At 38.9% G+C, this 17,407-nt stretch overlaps 1 protein-coding gene across 5 annotated transcripts; it reads right to left on the reverse strand.

Moving 5' to 3' along the window:
• Positions 1 to 344: 344 nt before the first annotated feature.
• epn1a (epsin 1a) lies at positions 345 to 14,355 on the reverse strand. 5 transcript variants are annotated; one of them, XM_068323295.1, is made up of 13 exons: positions 14,270 to 14,355; positions 10,826 to 10,971; positions 10,454 to 10,555; positions 9,065 to 9,223; positions 8,638 to 8,766; positions 8,310 to 8,430; positions 8,072 to 8,208; positions 7,810 to 7,881; positions 6,146 to 6,229; positions 5,306 to 5,594; positions 4,541 to 4,708; positions 3,740 to 3,982; positions 345 to 1,481 (listed from the first exon to the last, which is right to left on the reverse strand). In XM_068323295.1, exons 3-13 carry the CDS (start codon positions 10,520 to 10,522, stop codon positions 1,015 to 1,017), a joined length of 1,938 nt encoding a protein of 645 aa, XP_068179396.1. In that variant the 5' UTR covers positions 10,523 to 10,555; positions 10,826 to 10,971; positions 14,270 to 14,355; the 3' UTR covers positions 345 to 1,014. The 5 variants fall into 5 exon arrangements, with proteins under 5 accessions (XP_068179396.1, XP_068179393.1, XP_068179395.1 ...); XM_068323292.1 differs by having other exon boundaries at positions 8,072 to 8,226; XM_068323294.1 differs by lacking the exon at positions 14,270 to 14,355 and adding an exon at positions 14,003 to 14,138 and having other exon boundaries at positions 8,072 to 8,226.
• Positions 14,356 to 17,407: the final 3,052 nt, after the last annotated feature.

Below are 17,407 nucleotides of genomic sequence, written 5' to 3' on the forward strand. Positions count from 1 at the left end.
GTGACTACCTCATTTGAAACCCTCTTTACATAGTATTTATACAGGTGACCATTTTTTAAAAATAACTGATGTCAATTCTCCCTGCATGAGTCACTCAAATAAGATCGGACACAGGAAAAATGGAGACAGATATTGACACATAGACATAGAAATGGGCATTTGCACTATTTCATTCTTGCACACTCACAAATGAGCATTCATATGCTTATTTGCACGTTCGTGCACATTCGTACACACACACACACACACACACACACACACACACACACACACACGTCAGAGATGTCTAGTTTTCTGCAATAAATCAGGATGAAAAAAATAAACATTTGATTTATATGGCATCATCGTGTGATTTTCCTTGTTTATTTGTTCCCAGGAATTGGAAAAAAAAATAAATTACATTTAACATTAAATTAAAAGTGAAATATTTGACCACATTGTGCCAGAAATACAGGATTTTCAGTCTCTGGTCTTCACATATTTTTATTTCATATATATATATATAAGTGAAATAAAAATATGCACTGGTTTCAATACAGTGATTCAGTGTTTGTCTTCATTCTAGAGGAAGAGGCAGGTACAACAGGTACAGCAGTTTGTCAGCTAGTGGCTGTTTTCTCTTCCTCCGTCTCTCTCAGTGCAGTAATATTAGAATAGAGTGACACTTGAAAAAGCTTCCTCACAGACTTACCTTCATCTCAAGACAGGACTGAAAAAACAATATAAAGAACAATACAGAACAAAAAGGGATTAAAACAAAATAAATAGATCTCTCCACAACAAAATTCCATATTGAAATAAAAGGAAACTAGAAAATTATTCTGAAATGAAATAATGCTTTTGAATGAAAAGATAAAGATAATTTTTGCTTTTTTTCATTTTTTTCTTTAAATATATAGATGTACACATTTTTTTCTTCTTGGACACAAAGTGTGTTTTGAGGGGGCATGAATGAAGGTGGCAGCAGGTATGACAGAGGTTGAAACAGGTGATCATAGTAGTGGTGACACTTCCTCAAAGAAGAAAAGGGTTGGTGCTCGCTCCCGTCGTTCCTCCACCACCCACTGGTCCTCCTGCTCCCATTACTCCTCCTGTTCCAGAGGGCATACCCAAAATAAGCTGAGGAGTTGGTGAACCTCCGGGCCCCAACAGGGTAGGACCTGGAGGAGCCATAGGCGACAGCCCGCTGTAGGGCATTCCCATCGGGCTGGGCTGCATCATGCCCAAACCCATTCCTGGAGGCCCCATACCCACACTCATTGGTGCCATACTCATTCCTGGCTGCACCATGCCCAGCATGGGATTGGGAGGCACAGGACTGGAGCGAAGGCCACTCAGTCCAAGCGATGACGGCTGAGGTGAGATGGAGGTCATGGATGGAGCCACACCAAAAGGATTGGAGGAGGCAGGTGTTGGAGACACTCCTCTACTTGAAATGGTGCTGCCTGGAGTTACTGCCATTCCAGGAGTAGAGGATGAGCCTGATGGACAGAGGTGACGTTTAACACAAGATACTTTCACTTCACATTTGCTTTTTACGTTAAAAGGTTTTAAGGGTTTCGGATTAGCTTCTGCAAATATAGTGTGAATGTTTGCTACTTTTCTGTTGTGTGTGACTCAATATTAGCTGGACAAACGTGAGCATTTGAAGGCTTTGCCCCTGGCATGAAAAAACTAACACGGATACCTGAACATCTTCTGTTCTGTTATGACTGACTGAACAACAAAAAATAATTGTCTAATTAGTCAAAAATGAATGGCAAGTTATGTCTTTGGCTGTCTGAGATTACAGCCAAAATATTTCTGCAGGTAGTTTGTGAATGAGTGTGACGTAGCACTAATTTGGAGTACTTCTGAATCATGAGGCACACACACAAACTGTTTTGCGCTTTAAATTGGAATTACCGGTAATAGCAAGTCCAGCAGATGGTTGATCAATCAACAGTGGGGACAAGAGTATATTTATGGTTTGTAGAAATAATTTGAAGATACATTACATTTTGATTTCTATAAGTGAGAGCCTCCAAGGGTCTCTCCATAAAAACAAAATAGTTGTCGCATGAGATCATGAGAGTTGTCTTCAGTGCTGAACAAACATGATTGTGGTTGAGAATCTGAAAGTCATCTGATGAAACTCGATCACATGGCATACTGTTAAAATTTTAGAAATGCTGTGGTCAGACTCTTCCTCTGCTAAGGGATGAAATGTTGCTATTAAAAAAAACCATGGATCAGTTTGGGTTTGAATATTGTTGGAGATATTTGAGACAATTTAAGGTCTAGTTGTTTTTACACATTTTAATGCAGGAAATGTATCATATAATTATAGTACTATGTATGAACTGATTTATGTTGAGTCTTTTTTACAAATGCAACTTCGGGTCTGACAAAAGTACATATTGTGTTTTTGACAAGCTGCCATGTTCATGATGGTATTTAAAGCTTTTGATATTTACATCCCACTTCAAATAGGTGATGTATCGTAATTGTCAGTGTTTGTTCGTCCGTCCGTTAGTTTGTCCACCAAATATCTTCGCAAACCGTTGCAGATAGAAAGATGAAACAAAAAGCGCATTACTTCGGCGGCAAAGGGGATGAAAATGAGATGATGACTTTGAGAAAAGAAGGTCAATGTAAAATTCAACTTTTGTACACTCAGGAACCAGATAAGACAGAAAGACGAGGGAGAAGGCCAGTGTGAGAAAGACCATAGATCAAAGCTTAATGACAGTAGGTCAGAGCACCAGCTTTGATCTTTGACCTATGCAAGTAGGTCAGGGTAACATTTTGAATTCAGGGGTGTCACAGAATATTGCAGTCTGTGACTGCATTGTTGTTCTTGTTGTGCACATGATCATAAAGTGTTTTCTGGTTTCCATAAATGCCATCAAGCCATCAGTTGGGACAATGCTTCAACCACACGTTCACATAGTTCTAATAGTTTGGTATATCCACTGGTTGCTGCTACACATTTACATATAATAGAAGAATGTACTATGAGTCTTTCTGTGTGTCTTTGTCCTTTGACATCCATGATTAAAGCATGTAAGTTTTTTACTCATCACCTTGTTTCATGTGACATTAACTTCTGTTCATAATATATTTTTTGATCTCGAAGATTTTTTTCTATAAAAAAAACTCCTGAACAACATCTAGACACTACATCAGATTTAAACCAATTTCTTTAGCAATCTCTCTAAGATTTCTTCAATTTCCTTCCTTTCTAATATTAAAAAATTAAATTAAAAACATATTAGCATTATCCCCTCAGTGGGGTCTTTTTGTGGATTTCCTGTGCCTTCTCTTGATAGTATAAATATATGCAGGTTAAGCTTTTCAATCCAAAAGTGAGTGTGAATGGCTGTCTGTCCCTATTGGCTTGGCTTTACTCAGTCAGCTTCCAGTATAATGTTCAGTTAAACTATGTCTGAACCAAACAGGCAATTGTATGGATTATTTAACAAGTAGGTGGGCATCTTGATGACACAAGAATGAGTCTGGCTGTCTGTATATTCTTCCCACTCAATCACTGATATTGCAAATGTATCCACACATTATTTGGACAAAAGTGAAAAAAACAAACCTTCCAGATGAGTCATCCTCCTGCAAGTTCTAATAAATCAACAATACCCTTAGTAAACATTGCTTTAAGTGTAACTTCACTTGAGGATTGAGCTTACAGAGTTGGTTTTCTTCTCTTAGGTTACACATTGTGGTTAACGTGACACCTGGATCTCACCTGTGTTCTGCAGGAAGGGGTTATGTGCTGAAGAGGAAGAGATGGAAGGAGGTGGTAGCTGTTTAGGTTTGGGTTTAGATGACACCAGCGAATCGAGATCCACCAGTGCTGCGTTGGGGCCGAGGAAGGACTCAGGAGTCTTGCGAACAGGAAGTGAAGAACCAAGAGATGATAGGTCAAAGGGCACCGGGGAGCTTGCACTGTCACAGCCAATGGCTGGGGACCCTCTTTGCTCTGAGTCACCTAAAGGGAGAAAGAAAAGAGTAAATCAGACACAGAATATTAAAACTGTCTGTCATTGTAAAACACTGCAGAACTGCATTATAATAAACTCCAGAGGAGGATGAAATGTGAGGCAAGACAACTGTACATGCAGCTCGGTTTTTGCATAAGTGTGTGTGTGTATATAGTGCACCCCCGTTACTCACGGTTAATGCGTTCCAGGAACCACACGTGAATAACGAATTCCGCAATATAGCAACAAACTATCCTATTATTTACAGTAATTTAAACATTTATGAACCCTCCCCATACTGATATTAAACACCTTCTATCTGTATTACCTTTTCCCACACTCTTATTGACTGTTTAAAGCACTTTCGTGTCTCACGGAAGTCCGAGACTCACAGAACCTAAAGCACTTCCGGATGCTGCAGCCAATAGAAGTGTTGATGTGTGAATGCGCGAGGGCACACTCTATTTTTATATTATTTTTATATTTTTTATATATATCTCCCTTCCAGGGGGCGGAGCCAGCACCTCAATGCTTATGAGTCCATGAAGCTTGGAGCGTAACTGTACCTGTGCCATTAGTGTGTTTGGCGGTGTCACTCCAGATGTCAGAGGAGGTGACAGGGTCAGAGGCAGGGACAGGCCCGTCTCTTGCCCAAGGGTCTACTGGCCCCCCCGAAGAGGAAGTGCTGGGTGGCACTGAGGGGCCCCATGGGTCAGCACTGGGGGGGGTCACAGCTACAGGGTAGGGGAGGAGACGCAGTGCAGGGGAGGGTTAACACAACATCGTACAGGTACAATGCACAATTACGGAATCAGGAAGCTGGGCTGGGTTCCAACATGAGTGTTCCTCTCCTCGACCTTCTGCAATCTGACTAACCTGACAGGTGGGAGCAGGATTTTTCCAGCTATCCACCATGTTACTTCCACCTATTCTGCATCTGAGGACTGGGAGGAGAGGGAAGACAACAAGAAGCTATCTCATAAACTAAAAAGGCGCTGTGGGTGTAAGAGATGAGACAGCTCTGGTTGGGACACAGCCACAGTCAGTCCTGAGTGGAAACAAGAGGATAGAAATCACTGGTTTAGACACAGAGGGAGAATGAATTTGGCATGCGTGTTTTTCCTCCTCACAAAGTGAAAGTGAGTGAGTGTGAGTGGATGAGGGAGTATGTTCTGACAGAAAACCACAGAGGAAAATGGAACAGAGGCGTGAAAAGGAGCAAAGGCTGACGTCCTCCATTCCTCCTTCACGCGGCTGTCTTCTGATGAGCGCATCTGACTAACCCGATTGGTTGCACAGTTAATACTTGATTGGTTGTTTTAGTCACTTACCTGAGCTTCCCCAGGGGTCAACGTTGTTAACTCTGTTAGACGTCTCTCCCCAGGGGTCTGGAGGAGGGGCTATAGTTGGTGGAGCACCCCCACCCCAGGGATCAGAGCTTGTAGGAGATGTGGGTGAAGCTACCCCCCATGGGTCTGCGGGAGCTGTGCCCCAGGGACCCGAGGCTGCAGGGGCTGAAATAGTGGGTGGGGGTGAGGGACCAGCAGAGCTCACAGTGGCTGTGGCAGCAGCAGCTGGGGCCCCCCAGGGATCCACAGCACTAAGCTCCATCAAAGCGCCCTGTAGAAGAGATTATATGATGGATAAATATTTCTCCAACTGTGCTCAGGAAGAAACATGGGGGCCCCATCACGCATTCTGAGTTTACATAAAAGTGTTGTGATTACAGTTTGAAAATGTTTTCATTTTCTTACACTATTTTGTCTGAAACAAACAAAAAATTCTAGTAAATAAAGGCTATTTTGTCAGTCGTGAGATTTTCATTCCAGTAGTTGGCGCCAAGAAATATGTAGAGATCGTTTAAATATGATCATCTTCTACAAAGTTGAGTTCAGCATGGGAGCTTTAAACACAAAACATTAATGTGAAGACCTATTCAGATGAGACTTGTACATCCTGCCAGGTTAAACATTCAGAGGAGCAACAATGTCCTTATTATTGAGTGAACATGCTCTCTTCCATTTTGGCTTGTCAGCAATGTGTATTGATGGTGTGATCCTGCAATCATTCATCACTAGGATTAATCAATAACTTGCTATAATTACTATTAGACGTGTCTTAATGATTTGCTTTCAGGTGTGGCTGATCTCATGGGACAGATTTAAACACACCTCCTCAGGCTGCAGTTTCTCTCTCTTACTCTCCTCGATGGCCATCTGCAGTCTCAAGTCGTCGCCTCTGCGCAGCCTTTCTTCCTGCCAATCAGACATTCACTTTGATGTCAGAAATCAGACGTTCCACCATTGAAAATACATCACAGGTACGTATTTAGAGTCCGCATTGGTGGGAGAGGGTCTGATAACTTTTATGAATAAATACCAGGCAAAAAGAAAAAAAGATTTGGTACAACTGTCAAGTTATAAATTTTGTCTCATTTCCACAGTAACTCAAGAAAACATCATCAAACAAATATTAATATTTAAAAAAAGTTTTACAAAAGCTTTGCATATAAAATGAGCTTATCCAGAATTGATGTTGCCAAGCTGCCTAAAAATCTACAGAGCAATGTGGAAAGAAATTATAGTATTTTTATTGTCACAAGCCAAGCCATTTGGTCGCAGCCTGCCTGGTTCTCAAAATGAATATCATACTCATAAAAGACCCTTCAGGTTTTAAGACACTTTCAAATACCAGCAGTACATACGAGATGAGAGGCAGCTGCAAATTGGTGGTGTGGTCGGTTATTTCCAGACACATACTGTCATTTTGAATGTTCAACACAAATTACTTGCTATTTGCTAACAGTTAATGCTTGACATGATTCGATTATCACTCACAATACTTACATACAACTTAATACTTATATGCATATTTTTGTTTGTTGTTTTATTGAATGGTATTGGCTACATAGATCTCTGTATGCGTATTTACGCAAACAGATTCTTTTACTTTTTTATTTTTCCCCTTTAAAGGTTTGTTTTTAAAAATGCATTGTACAGGATATAAATCACACAAAACGGTCGAAAAAGTTGTGAAATTATTTTTCTTGCTGTCATTTCATTTACATCATGAAAACATGGCATTTGAACAGAAGATATACAACTATATATATAATATACTGTATATAATGGATATCATGCACACACACATGCACAGTATAAAAGCGCCAGTCTTTTATCTCAGCACAATGGAGCTTCATTATCATGTGGCTAACCTGGAGTACAAACAGATCTATGTAGCCAATACCATTCAATAAAAGAACAAACAAAAACAAAGACCTTGCAGACCATCCTCGGTCAACCCAGGAAGAATGAGGAATACCAACCAGCTGAAAGTCACAAGTTAACACTTTTCACCCAGTAAAGAGTCGAGCAGGAAAAAGAAAAGTCCATTTCAAATCAGTGTTACAAATGAATGCATGATAGCATGCAAAGGGGTTACCAGAGATGAAAGAATCATCAATGCTTCTATATATCTTTGTCTTCCATTTGGAAATTATAATAAATAATTGTCAATGTCATGCAAAGTACAGAAAAGAATTAGAGTTAATCAGATTTTTGGCCATTTGCCTTTCCATCATTTTAATATATGTCAGATTTGAAAAGCACCTACTTTGGATATAAAGAATATGACAATGGAACAAACTAAATTATCTCAACTGTAGTCCTGAAACAAATAACAAATCTGAATTTTGAAGACAATCAGACATGATACGGGCATAAATCAATTATTTTGAATTATCAATATTTGATATCTGTTTGCAAAGATCCAATTAAGAGAAAGACAGATAGACGACTGGCTAACCAGTCCTCTGGGCACACGCTCTGCCCCTGACCTGTTGTTGCATCTCTTTGCTGAGTGTGATTGCATAGCGGATCTCTGCGTCCTCCAAAGGGTCCGATCTAGTCTGGGGGAGGTCAGGTGTTACACGGTGAGAGCATTACTATTTTTATGAAATGGATAATATCAGTAATACCCCACTGTGTACACAGTCACTGCAACAGAGTAAAGTGAAAACTTGGCTAGTTCTAGTTATGCTTTAATCCTGTTCCTTGAGAACTAGCTGTTCTGTCCTTGAATAGGTTGCTTTTTGTTACCTGCTCTGCCTCTTCTTTACTCATGGCCAGAGCCAGCTGCAGCTGTAGATCTTCTTCCCCAGAGCTCTGAGGCCAGGCCTGCTCAGGGTCTCCTCCAGAGTGGGAGCCCACAGACAGGCTGCCCCCTATGCTGGGTGCTGAGGGAGCAGAGGAGGCTTTTGGTGAAAAAAACAGACATTCAATCTATGGAACTTCAAAGCAATGAATTGTTTTAAACATTTTGAAGCACCAGTCCTACCACTGGATGTCTGTGCCATCTTCTCTTTGGTTTTTAGGGCATGAATCCTCTCCTCTCTTAGCCTCTCTTCATCTTTCAGCAAAGTCACTAGCTGTTTGGCTTTCTCTCGTACATTCACTCCCTGGAAAAATACAGGTAAGTGAACAACCACAAAAACTTTTATGGTTTTGATTTAGTTTACACAAGAGGCCTAGAAAATATTCTAAAATGCCCTTGACTGCACCACAGAGTGCTTGGGTTCCTTTAAATGAAATAAATGTGGAATTTACTCATTAAGCACTTGAACTCTCTATGCAACTTCGTCAGCACGTTAGACTTTTTGTTTTACCTGGTCTTTGCCGTCTCTGTCGATGTACTGAAAATCTTTGAGGGTCTGGACTGCGTATATGTTCTCTCTGCACTGCTGGGCAACACGCTCTGAACCCGTCTTGATCAAGTACTCCATAAGAGTCATAGCCTGGAGAGAATATAAAACACAAGAAATGACCATCTGTAAAAGAAACATCTCAATAGTGACATCAAGGAAATCAAAATATGTAACCACAGTGGATAGACAGTAACAATTAGTTCTTTAAGTAAACTCAACATCTATTTACATATGAACACATGAAGCCAAAGGTGGAAATAAGTTTTTTTATAATATGTAATCTTCTCATTTTAGCATTGAACAGTAAGAACTGAATTAGTTCCACTAGAACTGATTGATTAAAATAGCTTTGGATAGTTCCAGCTTGAATACACACAAAAACACACACCTTGTACACATGTCTCCAGTTTTTGCCATGATCATTGAGGCGCTTCCACACCATGCTCATGATTTCTGAGAAGGCCACAACATTGTAGGTCAGATCAGCAATTTCTGACATTAGAGAGCTGCTGGGGCCCCATGGGTCATTGGACGTTGCCTCTCTAACCTGTACAAAACAACAAGACGTCACCTTAAGTTAGCCTCCATATCAAACGATAAAAGGTAAAATATATAGCAATGAAAAAACTAAATCTGTTACGCATGTGTGTTTAATCATGCTTAAAATGAAAGACCGTTTCACTTTATTTTTGTAGTGCATCATTCATGCCGAACTGCTCTGTGCTTTCCCTTACTTAAAGCTTAGTTTTACAGTAGACCTAAATGCATGTACAAAAAAACCCAAACACAAACGGTATGTTTCTGTGTGCAGCATTCCAAAGAACATCCTAACTCTAGTTGACTTAACATCACATCTTTGGTAACAAGACATCAGGTGTCTCTGTGTAGTACAACACTGTAAATATGAAGCTATTATTTGTGTTACATTACATCATGCACCTGTTGAAGTCACACCAGGATAATGAGAACTTGATGAGTCACATTTTGTGCTGTGTACCAATGCTCAAGTATAATATTTTCATAAATTAACTAGAAAAATTCAACCCAGAAAGAATCTATGCCAGACATGGAGGAGATGGAATTAAGGTGTTTTCTGCATCTGGCATTGTTGAGGGTGTGAGATGTCAGAGGTACATAAATGCAAAGGAGCATGAAAACATATGTATATTTAAAAACGGTTGTTCCAAGTTTGAATAAGTTGCACAGTGGAATCAGAATGCCAGTTTTCAGTTGGACTGGTCGGTTACCAGATTTTAACCCATAGAGAACATTTAAGCAAATGTTTTGCAGAGCATTTGTGGGAAGCAGTCAGTGATGAATACAGTCTTAATGGAACATATTGTAAAAGGCTTTCACACAACTTGATTGAAAGGATGTTTTCTGAAGAAACAAGTTCCCCTGCACATGGACAATACATACTGTACACTATTTTTAAACTGTCAGTTATTTCACTTGTATTTATTAAAATAAAAGCGTATTTATAAAAAACATTAAACTAACATGTGTCTGTAATTTTTTGCCAAGCAGTGAGGTTCTGTGTTCCTGCCAGTAATATGTACTCAATCAAAATAATGACTCCACAATATGATTACAATCATAATCTCATTATGTTTACAAGAAGAAGGAGGCGAGAGGTGGGTTTAAAGACATATTAGCTTATTAGGAAGTATATCATGTCTGTGAGTGACATATGAACTAAGCTTAAGCTGCTGTCGGAAGAGGTGGGTGTAAATAAGAGAAAGAGAAGAAAAGCTAGCTCTACAGAGAGACACACAACCTTGATTTCAGCCTCTGAATAGTTGTGGACAATGTTCTTCACTTGTCGCCGTAGCGATGAAGTCGACATGGCAACAGGCTGGCTGTTGAGGTTTGTTGCAATCTGAATAGTAGATGGATAAAACATTATTATATATAGTTAACACAAAACAAACAAAGACAAAGCAGGGAACAGCTTTCTTTTAAGCAAAGAAAAGAAGGTTAATGTTACCAAAAAAGAATGCCAGTGGGTAAAGATTGAAATATCTTAGAGAAAATTCGTGTAGATACAAGAATCATGATAGGAAACCTTAAGAAGGAAAGAGTGTGAAATCAGAAATCAATCTTGTGACAGCTGCTAACAGCACAGGATGACAGAGAGAGGCACACACACCTGTTACACAAGAATAATGCAGACTAGGGTTCTCTCCTCCCGGTATCTCTTCGTTTGTCTGACTTGTGAGCCACTCATTCACAGCTTGTCTGTTTCTTCCCGTGGCAACATTGGGTCCCAAACTCACAGGCACAGGGGGGTGAAACCTATGAAAGAAGATTGAAGTTAATGTTTAAAAAAATCCCACAGCAAACAACAACAAATAAAAATCATATTGTAAATCTAAGTAACCACTGAAAGGTAAGGACAAAGGACAAACAACAGTACAAGAAAAGTCAAACTCTTTGACTCAAAGTATGATGGATTTCACTTCCTAAAGAACCAAATATAATGCCCTTTTCATTCTTCTAAGAATAAACAGGAACTATGAACCAGTAAAAGTCAGGGGGAAAAAATGCCAACATTAGTCCTATGTATTTTGTTTTGCAAACTTCAGAAAATAACAACAGACTTGGAATGCAGAAGCGGGATGTACATGAGCTATGCTGGAAGGAATAACATAATACATAAATTCTATATTTCCAACTAGTTAAAGCCATGCAACAAAATTACTTTATTAAATAAAATCCACCGCCCCCCATCCATTCAACCATCCATCCATAAATTTAACTACAATCCAATGCAATAAATTACCGCTGATGTCACACCAATTGCTTGTCCATTTCCCACACCATTTTTGGATTACTCATAACAAGATATGTGAATTCCTTCTCTTCAAGGAACGAATAATCTGCAGGCATCAACCTTCAAGCAAAGGCCATATATAATATAGATATATATAGCTTCAAGGGGGTGGAGCCAGCGCCTCAATGTTTGTTAGTGCAATGTTTGTGAGTCCATGAATCTTGAAATGTGACTGTACCTGTGCCATTGGTGTGTTTTACATGTCATGACTGGTTGCACACATGATGTGGCCATTTAATCAGTGAACACTGTGTGTGTCTGTGTGTGTATCTATTTGCTCTTTATTGCATTTTAGGAATACTGTACAATGTACCTTACATAAGACTATAATATTTAACTTTGACCGAACTTGTTTATTACATAAGATCATGAATTATACAGATGCAATTATTTTTTATTAAATTATTAGATTAAAATCTTACTATTAAAAAATATTAAAATACTAACAATATTGATCATATTAATTTTCTTCTGTGCAAGAAGACATCATATGGAAAAAGAAACCAAAACTCAATGAAACTGATATTAGAATTTATAACCTAATCGGACTGTAAAAAATATTTACACGTGTCTAAAAATTGCTTAAGAGCTGATGCTTGTTGTAAAAAATTTAATAATTTTAATAAAACAATGGGAAAAAGGAAAAGTTTGTTTAAGTTCACCAAAGGGCATTTAAGGTGATCTTCAAATGCTCTGCTTTGTCACTCCCTCAAGGCACTGAAGGCACAATCCCTTTGATAAAAGTGATGATAAAATTAATTGCAACCACTAGAAGATTTCTTCCAACTGAAAAACAAAACAAAACACAAGTTGGAAACCAAGAAACAATGATGCCTTCCTCCAGCTATTATGCCTGCAAACTCCACTCAGAAGTGAGTGGGATTAGGATTAAAAACATTGATCAAATTTGCACCACACTTCCATTACAGCAAAGCGTAATATCAAAAACATAGTCATGACTTTTTTAACAAGTACTGTACATACCCAAATTTCCATCGTTAATGAGGCAATGTGGTGCGACAAAGATAACCTTGACTACAAATAGTGTTCTCTTATCTATACAAAACAGATTTTTGTTTTGTGTTCATCCAACCAAAGTATTTAACTTAATGGCAATGGGAAACTGAAACTAACTCAAACAGGAGATTAAAAACTGTCAAAATAACTATATAGCTCTCAGAAGGACTTTCACAGGAAAGCATGCTGTTTGACAGTCAGGGAATTACAAGATCAATTCACATAATTTTGGTCCTTTTGCACCATTGTAACAGAGTGACATCCACTCGTTTCTGTCAATTACAAATGCACTTAGTGACAACAATTAAAAAGTCGTACATGTGGATTTGGAATTTACTATTTGTCCAGGCGTTGCATCTATCTTGGCAAAACCGTCTACAGGCAAATAAAGCGTTGAGTTCATGTTTAAATTTGTAGGTAGAACAAATAAGACCACGTTGCATAACGACTCATTAGGTAATCATTGCAAAGGCCAGTTAATATACTTCTGAAACGCGGTACCAAAGTTCAAACACGCCAACAATTATGATAAAAAAAGTAACGCGCATTTTTGTATCTTGCGTCTTCATCCGTCTCGAACATCCCTACAGAGTGAGCAAATCTCCAGGCTTCACAGACAAAAAAAGTAGCGTCAATGTTTTGACGTTTATATTACAGACAGTACACCAATCTATCGCAGTGCATAACTAGCTGTTCGGCGAACTTCAGAACACATGTCAAATGACAAGCTACACGTTAACGACGCATTGTAGATAATTAACTGAATACCAGTAGATTTGGAAGCACATCTACACCGTGATCCAGTCACGATATGGTGGTTCCACACCCAGCTGGTGTTGACCCCCCCCCAGCTTCATTCATTTTGATGCAGTTTGACTTTGCTTTGAGCGTCGACTGCATTGACAAGGAGTCGCTCCGTTCCGATGGCTGATCAGGCTGACACCCGTTACTCCGCCACACAACTGCAGCTTCCACTGTCACACCAACCACGATAGCAAAAAAAAAAATTAGCTGACGTTTTGTTGGCATCAGAACAGATAACTTGGCGTCACACAAGCTAACAACCACATGTCAACTTCCAACTGGGCGAAAAGTAAATCATGAAGACAGCTGACTGGTATGTTGATAACATCCGACAGCTTTGACACAACATCCGTAAACCGAGCATGTGTGTCACAACCTGTATGTGCGATAAACAAGTTGCGAGTCATCGCTATTATCTATTTACCCAGGTAACGTTAGCCGTCAGCTGCTTCTCTTCGTTTACATTCGTCAGAAAAACAAGCAGCTCCTCTCTTCACACACAGGCTTATCGAAACAGATGGCTAGCACTCTGCCATCAGGGTCTGGGTAACGATTAAGTATGGGTAACTATAAAAGCGGGTCAGAACTGGCATAAAAGCCGAAGTCAAAAGAAAAGTTATGCTTTCATCATAACACAGAGTCACCCATACGATTAAATAACGTTGATATTACCTGCCAGTTCGCCTGCTGAAAGAAATAACTTGCTGCTCTGCTGTTGTTGCTAGGAAAGATTAGCCACTAGCCAGCTAGCAAGGTGGCAGTTAGCGAGCTACCTCCTGCTTGTTAGTTGGCAACTGGCAACAGAATTGTTAGACTGTCATGATTTTCAAAGGACACGTCCAGGACAGTGTTTGCTATAAACGTTTAAATCACAATATATTAAAAAAAACAACTAACAACGCTGCACAATAAATAAGAAATCAAGTGTGTAATACTAACCCTGTTGTAGCTTGAATGTACGAGGAGATGGCAGAATTTCCGCTTCCGCTCCAGACGACAGGAAAGACCGCACCCCCTGTTGCTTTGTTTTCCTGGGTTGGTAGTAGCAGCTCATGAATAATCAATGAGCTTTTCGTGATCACAGGAACGTCACAGTTATGCAGAAAAGTACGAAAAACACACCCAGAAAAAGAAGAAATAGATGACATTTTGGTTTTGATATGTGATTCTATTCCCTGTTTGAATATTGATAATGATTAATGGTGATGATGACTGTTATTCTACAATTTACCATTTTGAAATTCACATATTCTATACTTAATTTGTATTCATAACGCCTATTGTTTACGGAGCAAAGAGGCTCTGTAGTGTTGAAAAGTAACCAATTTCACTTGAGTGCAAATTTAGAAACTATGCTTTGTACTGTACTGTACTGTACTTTATTATTTACTTGTTATACAGTGTGGTACATATTACACCATTACACGTATCTGATAGCTAAATTAATTACCTATGGGATTAAAATTACATTTTTTTATTTTTAACAAAAAAATGCTCTGATGGACCTTTGATCTAAAGTTATATTTTTAGATCAGTAACTGCTCTAATATAAAGTAAAATTTACTGTACGTACTCTGTTATTATGTAATGCCTGATCAGTGGATATGTGCAAATTCCTCCGGGATTAATAGAGTATGTATGTATGTATGTATGTATGTATGTATGTATGTATGTATGTATGTATGTATGTATGTATGTATGTATGTATGTATGTATGTATGTATGTATGTATGTATGTATGTATGTATGTATGTACTGTATGTATGTATTGGTGATTATTTCATCTGAGCATTGATCTGTATATTATACTATTCATATAGTAATAAATAACATACTATTAATTTACCCCATGAATATAAAGTATTTTGTCAATTTTTAAAAAATCAAATTTAATCTCATGTTAATATGCTTTCATAATACCAAGAGATATAATTGCAATCATGACCACTGAGAACAAACATCACTATCGAAAATTTAATCCGAAGTCAAGAATGAACATGATGACTCTTTCTTGGGGGCCCCGGTGGCTCAGCGGTAGAGCAGACGTGTTCAAGACAGATCGCCCAGCCATCCATGGCTCGAATCCCGCTCGAGTGTGAAAGACAATTTCCTTATAGATAGATAGATAGATAGATACTTTATTAATCCCGGAGGAAATTGCATATTGAAGGATAATAAAGTGGACTTTCTTCTTCTTCTACCATGATCTGCCAGAGAGTTAGAGTCCCTTTACCGACATAGGCCAAATTTTATTTGGGCTTCCCATTCAGGCCAGGTTAAAGGGGGTTGCAAAATTCCATGGATTCTTCTAGCAATATCAGTTATAAACACATAATTTATTCTCTTCAGTTCTTCAGTTCTTCAGTCTTCTGATGTCATGCAATAACAACCAGTGGTCACAGAGAGGCGCTGTTGAACCAACTCTCAGGCAACAGCCTCTCCCAGAGAGGCTACCAGTAAAACTAAAAATAATTCTTGGTAAGCCCTGCAGATTGGGACAACACAGGAACAGCTGGTGTGCATTTGTGTTACAAACTCCCCTTTTATCCTCCATCTCTTTATCCTTTTATCTCTGTCTACTCTCTATGGGCAGATGGGGATGCAGTAAACATGGCAGCATGACTGATGCAAACAATATAACTGTAAAACACTATCTCTCTGCTTTGGAAAAAGTAATCTCATGTAGATAAATAAAGAAATACAGGCATTATAAGAAGTGTAAACGCTATTATAGTAGGTATTATTCCACTGTCATGTCCCAGAGAATCTTTACACCGTGTATTTTCTATGCTCACTAGCCATTTTCTGTCAGGGACAGACTGATTCCAATCACTAGGATTGGAATGGAAAGTTCCTCTTCCAGCCTGGAAAACACAGGTAATAAATTATTACAAAAGGAATTTAATATGTGAAACAAGCATTATTAAAGCTTAATTTAAATAGATCATAGCTGTTCTTTATCACAAAAACACAAAATCAATACTTTGAAGTGTTTTATAGAATCATACTTCTAAATCTTTAAACAAGTTAATCAATATTTCTTATTTTGGTGATTTAGATCAGTCCCTTAGGAGGTATGTACTAGCTTGCTTCAGGAAAAAAGAAAAATGACCAAAAGTAATCTTGAACCAGACCTAATTAAACAAGATTCTTAGAAGCTGAATAAATCAAATATTTTGTCGATTAAAATATAACAACAAAAAAGAAGGAAAAGGGAGGAGGAAGCTGCTGCGAAGCTAAAGACTGAGAAGTAATCAGTGGCATGGTGGCATATAAGGTCATGGGTTCAAACACCAGCATTCCCAACATGGCTTTTCTGTGTAGACTGTACAGTTTGCATGTTCTCTGCGTGTCTGAATGGGTTCTCTCTGGGTACTCTGGTTTCTTCCTCTCATCAGGAAAAACATGCGTCTTAAGTTTATTAGGTTATGTTGGTCCATAGTGGCAGCGGACTTGCAATTCTGTTGTATAATGACCAAAAAACAAAAGCTTTTTCTTCTTGTTCTAATCCCGCCACAATGGGAACAGAACTTAGTAATATGGTGAGATTGAACTGGCCAGACTCTACATCCTCCAGTACCCCAGTCCCACAGATATCTCCTGTTTGGAGGCCCGCTGCATAAATAAGAAGTGCACACACACACACACACACACACACACACACACACACACACACACACACACACACACACACACACACACACACACACACACACACACACACACACACACACACACACACACACACACACACACACACACACACACACACACACACAGGATAACAGAGAGACTTAGTATAGACACAGAACAACCTGATATTTAGATTTCAACTGTTATATACTTTGAGTTGGGTGCAAAGTATTTTTTCTGCAAGGTTAAAATAGTTGAAGTTAAACTGAAACACAAACCCAAGCATCAGTGAACATAGAGGAGGATACGGTCTATGCTGATGAGCTGAAGACCCATTTTGACAGGTACGTTGTTGGAAAGCAAATCAATGTCTTGATTGCACAATGTGCGAATTCATTACTGTCTGCATGGAAACCCATCTGGAAATCCATTTGCACTTTCTGA

The sequence above is a fragment of the Antennarius striatus genome, chromosome 9, assembly GCF_040054535.1.
Source record: "Antennarius striatus isolate MH-2024 chromosome 9, ASM4005453v1, whole genome shotgun sequence".
Lineage (NCBI taxonomy): Eukaryota > Metazoa > Chordata > Actinopteri > Lophiiformes > Antennariidae > Antennarius > Antennarius striatus.